This window comes from Rhopalosiphum padi, chromosome 3 (genome assembly GCF_020882245.1).
Source record: "Rhopalosiphum padi isolate XX-2018 chromosome 3, ASM2088224v1, whole genome shotgun sequence".
Taxonomy (NCBI): domain Eukaryota; kingdom Metazoa; phylum Arthropoda; class Insecta; order Hemiptera; family Aphididae; genus Rhopalosiphum; species Rhopalosiphum padi.
The window spans coordinates 64,907,567-64,918,041 of NC_083599.1; the positions used below are offsets into that span (position 1 = coordinate 64,907,567).

General features: G+C 32.1%; 1 protein-coding gene and 1 pseudogene across 1 annotated transcript; one reads left to right on the top strand and one right to left on the bottom strand.

Annotated features, from left to right (window-relative positions):
* Positions 1 to 852: 852 nt before the first annotated feature.
* On the top strand, positions 853 to 7,500 carry LOC132925355 (uncharacterized). The gene is made up of 3 exons (XM_060989759.1): positions 853 to 992; positions 1,113 to 1,479; positions 6,793 to 7,500. Exons 1-3 carry the CDS (start codon positions 853 to 855, stop codon positions 7,498 to 7,500), a joined length of 1,215 nt encoding a protein of 404 aa, XP_060845742.1.
* A 271-nt stretch (positions 7,501 to 7,771) lies between these two features.
* On the bottom strand, positions 7,772 to 8,656 carry LOC132925356 (uncharacterized; annotated as a pseudogene).
* Positions 8,657 to 10,475: the final 1,819 nt, after the last annotated feature.

Sequence of the window (10,475 nt, forward strand, 5' to 3'; positions counted from 1 at the left end):
CATATTATATGTTATTAATTGAACGTTTATTTAATACATGGCAATACTTACATTATTTGGTAGCTATTCTTAATGTTTTCTTAAGTAATGATGGATATAATATAGTTTCTATCACGCATTAAAGAAAATCGATATGCAGGTATTTGTGCAGGTACTTTGTTTTATTTCAAATGAAAAATATGTAAAATTAACAATATATTATTTTGTATAAAATAGAATTTCAGCATTAACTTTAAGTCTTTAAATTAACTTTAACGTAGTTGAAGTATTTAACTCGTGATAATAATAGCTTCACCTGTTATGTAAATAAATATTATGTGTTTAATAAAATTATTTTTTTGTTAAGTATCACAGAATCACTTGAATGGAGGTTATATTGTATGTTCTTATTTTATCTATGGCTGTGCCCCGATTTAAGATGTTTTGTACTATTCACAATGAGAAGGAACTTCGTTCAGAGTTTTAAATAAAATATAAAAATGTTCACATCTAATCTGTAATTCGCGATGATGGGTAAGGTAAGGCTGTGTTTGACAATCGATTACAATAATGTTGTGTTCTATAAGTATACATAATCAAAAAAAAAACATATATATATACTATATATATTAGAGTATAGGCCGCTGTAATCTATTTATAACGGGCTATAGGCACCGTGCATGTCGACGTTAGCGCTACCTGGTTGATAAATTTTAAGTTTTTTTATTATCATCTGAATAGTGAATATTTATAAATAATATGCCATTATTGAAAATTCCTTTTTGTTTTAGTTTCGACATTTAACATTTAACATTTACCTAATTCTTTTTAATTCATTGATTTTATAAATATTGTTAATAATAAATTGTAGCAATGAGTAACCGGATGTGCTGTATAGTTAATTGTAATAATACTTATAAAAATAGTAAAAACGTGATATTCTACAGTTTTCCAAACAGACCACATGAAAAAAATTTAAAAGACCGTTGGGTAAAAGCTGTTAAACCATTAGAGTAAGTAAATTATTATACATTAATTTTAGTTTAATTTCAACGAAACCTCCAACGTCAACAAATAAACGTCGATAACAAATTTGTAAATAATAATGAAGTTATATCTCTGAGTTCTGACAGTGCACAATCACAAATGTTAAATGATATGAAAAGTATAAGTGTTAGTACTCAAGTTTCATTTGATTTTGATGGTACTGAAAATTTTACTTTTGAATGTACATTCACTAAAACAAATTGTGATGTTATGACACAAGCATGTCTGCCAGTAACTTATAATAATACTTTCCAAAAGCCTAATACAGTTGACATATCATGTGGTCCTGACACATCTTTTGTAAATTTGAATTATTTTAGTGGATTTCATTCAATTTTAAATGAGACACAATTAAAAGATCTTACCGGTACTACTTTTAAGATATTCAGTCTTTTACTTTCACTGATACCTGACTCATCAAATAGTTCTGTTACTAAGGAAAATAGATTATTAATATTTGTTAACACTGATAAGCGTCCTAGTGGATAGAGTACTGATACTACTTTTTAGTATGTTGGCTGTTGGGATAGTCAGTCGGGTCTCTACAGCCGCACTGTAAAGTCGGCCTTTGTTAATTTACCATGTGTTAAATAAAGTGTAAAGTGTTTAAATGTTTAAGTGGAGTTAATAGTCAGAAGTGGGATAACCAAGAAGATGGATCAACAAAAGAACGACGACCAAAACATTGGTGCAAATATCACGCTGAATAATGAAGGTAACAAATTATCGACGCCATGTGATGAGGTTAATAACGACGGGAAGAACGCTAAGCATGGAAGAGAAAATCCTAACCTACAAAATACAGACCACAATTATATTAATCAGTCCACAACGAACACGAACGCGGTACCAACAGCGACGAGTGGTATAGACCCAACAATGAAGGCGCTGATAGACCAAAATCAGGTATTGATAAACAGTTTGCTTACCATGAACTTGAGATTACAGGAACGTGATAAAACACCGCCGTATGGACCCGAGTACGCTGTGATGCCGAACTTTTTGAGTACATTGCCCGAATTTGATGGCCGCAGTGACAAACAATCGGCAGAAGACTGGTTGGCGGCGATAGAGGGAGTTTCTAAGTTGCACCATTGGCCAGATGCTTTCAAAGTGGAAACTGCGCGTTCTAAGATGACAGGCCCCGCGAGCCATTGGTATGTTGGAAGGAAATTTGCTACGTGGAGTGATTTTGTTGTTCAGTTCCAAGGTACTTTTGTCGGATCAAACTTGAATGTAGTAGAACGTATGAAGCGAATGTTGGCAAGATCTCAAAGTAATTCGGAAACGGTGGCCGCTTATTTTCATCATAAATTTAGATTGTGTCGTGAACTACACCTTTCATTTAGCGAAACAATACAACAGATTGCAGCAGGATTAAGATCACGCGATTTATGCTATTATCTGCTTGCCAGACATCATGTTGATGAAAACGGCTTATTTTCAGATTTGATGTCTTTTGTGCAAATTAACGACACACGATCCGAGTACTTCAAGAAAAATGATGTAATCATTAAGAAACCACTGTATACACATAAATCAGATGAGTATAATTCGAAGACAAGAAACTTGCACACTAATACTACAACCGAAGATACAAGTAACGCTAACGCAAAAAAATTTGTTAAGTTGCCACCACGGAATGATAAAGATGAACCACTTTGCTTCAATTGTTCTAAGTATGGCCATGTTTCAAGATATTGTTTAAAACCTAAGAAACCAAAATGTACAAAATGTGGTAAGTTTGGACATGAAGTAAGCACTTGCGATACAAATACTGTTAAGACAGACTCATCCTTAGTATCACTAATAAGTTTAACACCGAATAAAGTGAATGAAAAATATTTTTTCGATGCACTCGTTAATAAAATACCAGTCAAATCATATGTAGATACAGGAAGTCAATTGTGCTTAATGCGAAGAAGTGATGCAGAGGATCAGGGGCTGAAAATTGAGTCATTGCGGAATGATATAGAGGTGAGAGGCTATGGTGATGGGAAGCTACTACCATTAGGAATCGTTACTGTACAGCTTCAAGTGGATCAAGCCACATCTCAAGTACCTATTCATATAGTTCCAGACGATGCACAAAATATTTCTTTAATAATTGGCCAGCCATTCATCGAACAGCCGCATATTGTACTAGTTAAACGCGGAGACACTGTGCGCATATATGAAGATCATAAAGAAAGTAATGACATATTTGGTATGGATATTCCTACTCTACCTCCTCGTGCAATGAGTTTGTGGGCAAAAAAATCTGAAGTAATTTCACCAAACCACGTAGGTGTAATTGAAGTACGGTCAGATAATAAGTCACTTGATTTATATGTCAAAGCACAAGTTAGAGAAAATTGTTGCATTCCAAGTTGTGTCATAACTACAGACGGGCAAGGTAATGCACGTATACCAATTATAAACTTTTCAACAACGAATGTACGATTTAAGGAAAATGAAAAGATAATTAAAGCAATAGTTTGCACTGAAGTACAGAACAGTCGTGTAGAGGCGGTAGAAAACGATAAAGACGTGTCAATTAAGCATGGAGACCAACTAACGGATGACGAAAGCCAAGCGCTTACAGATTTAATACAGAGATATCGAGGTTGCTTCGCGACAAACATGAACGAATTGGGTCTGGTCAAGGGCACAGAATGCGAAATAATAACAACTACAAATGAACCAGTTACTTTCCGACCTTACCGACTAGGTGACACGGAGCGAAAGTTGGTACGGGAGATGGTTGAAGATCTAAAAAAATGTGGTATAATTTCCGATTCAAGCTCTCCATATGCTTCACCAATTTTACTTGTTAGGAAGAAAGACGGAGGTAGTCGATTTTGTGTGGACTATCGAGCTCTTAACAAAATAACGGTGAGAGATCGTTATCCATTACCTCTCATAGATGAACAGTTGGACCGTTTATCAGGTATGAAGTTTTACACCAATCTAGATATGTTTTCAGGTTACTACCAGTTACCCATGAGTAAGGATGCCGTAGAAAAGACATCATTTATAACTCCAGACGGGCAGTACGAGTTTAAACGGATGCCGTTTGGGTTAGCCAATGGACCGTCTGTATACCAACGCATGATAAACCAAGTACTAGGACCCCTACGTTTTACTATAGCGATGGTTTTCATGGACGATGTACTAATTCCTAGCCGAACAGTTGAAGAAGGACTTACTAATTTGGAAACCATACTTAAGGTATTTAACGAAGCTAATCTTACGTTGAATTTAAAAAAGTGTAACTTTTTATGTACGAAAATTGAGTATTTGGGATTCGAGATTTCGGAAGGAACTATAGCACCAAGTAAACAGAAAATACTAGCTGTGACGAATTTTCCGAGGCCACGTGATGTTCATAATGTACGTCAATATTTAGGGTTGACTGGATATTTTAGACGTTATGTACAACAATATGCACAAATAACAAAACCACTTACACACTTATTACACAAAGATGTTAAGTGGGAATGGACTCAGGATCAGGAGAATGCGTTTGAAAATCTAAAACAGGTACTCACTAATAAACCAGTGTTACAATTATATGATCCACTTTCAGACACGGAAGTACACTGTGATGCTTCGCAGCAGGGTCTTGGAGCAATTCTTTTACAAAAAGATCAACAAGCTTTGATGCATCCAGTTGTCTATGCTAGTCGGCAAACAACTGCTGAAGAAGCTCGTTACCATTCTACTGAATTAGAAACATTGGCCGTGGTATGGACACTTCAAAAGTTTCGCACCTATTTGATAGGAAAGAAGTTTAAAGTCGTCACTGATTGTGCTGCAGTTAGGTGGACTTTCAGTAAGAAAAATATTATACCCAGGATAGCAAGATGGTGGTTACAAACAATGAATTTTGATTTCGAAGTAGAACACCGTGCTGGTGACAAAATGAATCACGTAGACGCCCTATCTAGGAACCCAAATGAATGTGGTGAGATGGTAGATGAGACAGAAAAGTTATAAGTCTTGCTGAACACCATGAACAATGAAGATTGGTTGACAATCGCTCAACGTCAAGATAAGAAAGTAAATGACATCATACGAGTAGTAGGACTTGATAAAAAAAAGGTATTTACTAAAGCTGAAAGAAAGATACAAGATGAGTTTTGTGTAATAGATGGTAGATTATATCGCCGAAATGGTGATAGACTTCTGTGGGTGGTGCCAGAAAAAGCAAGAAGTCAGATTACAAGATTGTGTCACAATAACGTGGGACATCCAGCAAGTGAGAACACATTAGAGAGATTACGGCGTCATTATTGGTTTCCATGTATGAAGAGGTATGTAAAAGGATTTGTTGGTTCATGTCTTGACTGTCTCTATAACAAGGTACCAGGTGGACGTCGACAAAGAGAGTTACACATCATTGACAAAATCGGGATACCTTTTCATACAGTGCACGTAGATCACTTAGGACCATTTATAAAAAGTAAATTGAATAATATATATTTATTTGTGTTAATAGATGGGTTCACTAAATTTTCTATTCTAAAACCAACAAAAAACGTTAAGAGTAGTACTACCACTAAGCTAATGGAGGAAATCATATCTACATTTGGACCTATGACAAGAATAATTAGTGACCGTGGAACTGCATACACTGGTAAAGAGTTTGAACAGATGTGTAGAGATCATAACATCATACATGTAAGGAACGCAACAGCTACTCCGAGGGCAAACGGGCAATGCGAACGTTTGAACCGAACTATTCTATCTATGCTGACAACCACATGTACCACAGAAACAGATTGGGATAAAGAAATAGGAAGAATACAGTGGAGTATAAACAATGCTCTTAATAAAGCAACTAAATCTACTCCTTTCGCTCTAATGTTTGGTTATACACCAAGGACGTTCGATAGTGACAGTGTGCAGGACCATGCAAATTTAGTTCAAGATAGTTTATGTGATTTATTAAAATTAAGAACGGCGGCACTTACTTCAATAGTTGAAGAACAAAAGAAGATCCAGGCTTATAATAATACAGATAAGACCAAAGCTCATAATTATAGAGTTGGTGAGTTGGTCATGGTGATGCGCCAAGTAGTAGGGCAGCCAGGAGAATCAAAAAAGTTGGCACTCAAGTATAAGGGACCTTATGTTATCACAGAAGTGTTACCCCATGATCGTTACAGGATCCAAGATCTACCGGAAATACAAAGGACTCAAAAGTTCTATGAAGGTGTGGTAGCCATTGATCAAATGAAACCATTTAATAACACATCATATGTGAGCAGCGATGAAAACCATGAAGGAAGTGATGGGGAACAGGTTAATGTAGTAGCGGAGGTGGAGGTTCAAGAGGAAAAAGCAACATCAATAGGCAAAACACGATCCTGCCGAAAAAAAAGAAAACCAAAATACCTCAAGGATTATAAATAATATGTACATTTGTTTGTCTGTTAAAATGTATGTGTTAATTAGCTTACAAGAGTATTATTACTATGTTATTACTATTTTATTACTATTTAATTACTATGTATGTTAATTATTTTTTATTTATTTTCAAAACTTTAATTATATTAAATTATATTATTATGTTAAACTCTACTGAGGACAGAAGAGAAAAGGATGGCCGAATGTTAACACTGATAAGCGTCCTAGTGGATAGAGTACTGATACTACTTTTTAGTATGTTGGCTGTTGGGATAGTCAGTCGGGTCTCTACAGCCGCACTGTAAAGTCGGCCTTTGTTAATTTACCATGTGTTAAATAAAGTGTAAAGTGTTTAAATGTTTAAGTGGATTTAATATATTTCTTTTAAAAATTAAATTAGGCATAACTTACTCAGCTATTAGCGTACTATTTAATATAAATCCCACAACTGTAACTAGAATATTTTATATCATATTGCACTGTTTAGCTAACCATACAAATCATTTTATTTTTTGGCCCAATAAGAGAACAGTAATTAATACCTTACCCAAAGCATTCAAACAAAACTATCCCAATTGTCGGTGCATAATTGACTGTACTGAAATCAAAACAGAGCAGCCAAGCACTGTTGAACAAAGAGTGTACATGTTTTCACGTTACAAAAATGCTCATACTGTTACAGTGCTAGTGGCTATAAATCCCAGTGGTTTAATCTGTTTTCTATCCAAGTCATATGGTGGTAGAACTAGTGATTCATTCATTACTAATGATAGTGGATTCTTATCGAAATTAGAACGAGCAGATAAGGGGTTCCCTGGCATTAAAGTAGCATTGGAAGGTTCAAAAAGTATTCTTGTCGTACCACCTATTTTTCACAATGGTCATTTTTCTGAGGATGAAGTATTAGAAACATATACCGTTGCTAGTGTGCGTATTCACATAGAAAGAGTTTTTGCAAAATTAAAAACATATTTAATTTTAAATAAAATTACTATGGATTTGCTACTATATGTTGATGAAGTACTTTGTAACATTTGTTGTGTGTTGACAAATTTGCAAAATCCTATAATAAATGATAAATAATTATTTAAATTTTAAGTATTTAATCCACAAACTTTTAATGTATAAAAACAAAATATAATGTAAGCTTTTTTAAATAATAAAAATTAAAAATTATTTACATAATTTAATATATGTACTTTAATACAATTTAACAAAACTTAATATTGATATGTTTTTTTTTAATGGTAAATGGTAGTTATAAATTATATGAAAATATATATTATATATATTACTTATATTTTATTATATAATATGAATAAATGTATTTTAAAGAAAAAGATGTTATAAATAATTACATAGAAGTAAGATTTGGCAAATAAAAACTAAAATAGAATTATTCTAATCTTGCTATTAATGATTTTAAGAAAGAAACATCTCTTTTTATAGTTACAGTTACAGGTTCAATTTTGTTGTAAACAAATAAATCACATTGTTTTAGTCCTGTACAGTACATTAATATCTGGCACTGGGTGAAATTTTGATGACTTTGCTTGAGAAATATTTTATTGTTTTCATATTTTAAATATGAAACACTACAATTTTTTTTTTTCGTAATCAACTATTAGTTTAGACTTGCATGATATGGGGCATTTTATTTCTAAAACTTTTATATTTTGATTATTTTCTGTTACATCATACCATCTGGGCTGGCACAAAGCCATGGCTTTTAAGCATGAATTACAATACCACATTTTAAAATTGTAGCACCAAAAAGTTTAGAATATGACTTTATAGCTTCCTCTTCATACTTTTTCCCGTAAGCAACATTAATTTTACCTTGATATCCTAATACTTTTTCATTTAATAAAGATATTGCAAGGTTATTTTGATGTTCAACTGATAAATTCTTACAAGTTTTAATTTTATGGGCTTTCACACTAGCTGATATTCGATAATTTCTAACTTCATGCCATAAACTGTTCTCAGATTAATCTTTAGTTTTATTGAATAATTCCTTAAGTTCAAATTCATTAACTATAACTCTTTTTGAATAATATTCATTTTCCATACAATTTAAGGGGAAGAAACATCCAAAATTTAGAATAAATTCATTTTCCTTTATTAATATATCAGATATATATATTTCATTGATGTCAATTTCTACTTGATCTATGAAGTATTCTAAACACATTTTGCTATCTATGTAGGCCTCACACCTTTGCTCTTCTTCAATCATTTTACTTAATATACATGGTATAGATAATATGTTATATTTATTCACTAGAATATCATGACTCACTGCATCACTATCAACATTGTTTATAAGCTTTCTTTTTTTTGGAAATAGATTTCCAATTGTCTTTCTTTTTTTATACTTAATTTCACCTAATTTAGAAGGCTTACACTATTCCTGTTCAAATGTGGTCTTTGATAATCCTTCTTCATTATTAATATAATAAATAGTAGCAGCTATATGTTTGCATTTTTTTCCAGCTCCAGCTGGACACTCACAAGTGCAACCAATTACATTTCCTCGAGGGATCAATCTTAGATAAAAAAAAAAAAATAGTACCTAAATGTAAATTAAACTATCCAACATAATTGAATTTATAATACAAGTTACCTACAATGTCACTTTATAAGGTGGTAATGTAACAGACATATTTTGTCTAATTACATAACTAGTTATAAATGAATATCCATTTGGTTGTTGGTTTTCGATTACTGAATGAACATGTTTGCTTTCAACTAATTTTAATCCTTTATTATTTTTAAATATATAATTATAATTAATACTTTGAAATCCACATTTTAGAATGATATCAGGTTGTATGGCGCTTGTATCATATTTATATAGAAGGAATGAATTTATTAGCTAACAATCTACAGCTTACAAGCTTATATTTACTATTTAAAAAATGTTTTATTACCTATTTTGTATTTTTGTAATTACTAATTAACAATAATTTTAATATGTTTATTATTATAATAAATTGTAATAATGTTCATTACCACTTGTGCCGTGGATGTGTTATGTTGTAATTTTCAATTAAGTACAATAAATACGTTTTTATAATTTAAATTGATTTGGACAGACCTATTGTACAAAACACTGTTAAGCACTGAGATTTAAAAGGTGAGTAGTACAGATATGATAAACTATTTTTTACGTTTGCAATTTACATTTGAATAATAGAAAAGTTAGATTACTATAAGTTATAACTATATTAAGTTAACGGGCAGCAAAAAATATTAAACAGATTGTTCAAAGAAATCTAAACATCTAACTTGACTAAGAAAATTATTGTAGCATTACAAGAGATAAAAATAGCGAACGACCAAACGGCTTTGCATTAAAGTATATTTCACCTAACAAAAACACTCCGTGTAAAAAAACGCTGAGTGAAAAAAAACTTATAGATAACTCAATAACTAATAAAATGTGTGATATAAGGTAGAATCTAAGTAGTTGGTCAATGTGTAAAATGTAGGTATCTACGAGTACGTATACAGATATGATACATTATACAGATGTTTTTATTTTATGCAAATTTCCTAATATTATTGTTAAATGGATGTTATTGCCCACTGTACCATGCATTAACAAAAACCTCCTATAGATATTCAAAAATATAACCTCGTGATAAATTATCTATTTTACAATAAGCGGGTTTTCGCGAAGATACCAAGAGCAAACCGTTTACTAAAAGAACGTTTTCGTGGTTATTTTAGGTTGAAATTGTTTACTGTTTGCTAAAATATTAACTGATATGAGCAAACGGTGATTTTAAACATTTACTAATTTTGGTACCTCTGATAATAATGATAATTGTGAATTATTGTGTTAATGTGTTCACAAATTATCTAGTCATACACAAATTATAATATACTCATATACTTGTATTTTAACTTTATTGTTTATACGTTTATCCGTTATGTCGACTTTAAAATTTATTGGTGTTGTGGTGGACGATGATGGTGAACTCACTTATAATATAGATAATAAGAATGAAATTCTCTGTGAAGTTCTTACTGAAGGTAAATAAAATCTCAAG

Bases quoted from the DNA above. Each gene is read 5' to 3' on its own strand.
- LOC132925355 (XM_060989759.1), top strand. From the start codon at position 853: ATGAGTAACCGGATGTGCTGTATAGTTAATTGTAATAATACTTATAAA. The intron at 993-1,112 runs GTAAGTAAATTA...GAGTTCTGACAG, and splicing joins AAAGCTGTTAAACCATTAGA to TGCACAATCACAAATGTTAA. The intron at 1,480-6,792 runs ATATTTGTTAAC...AGTGGATTTAAT, and splicing joins CTAAGGAAAATAGATTATTA to ATATTTCTTTTAAAAATTAA.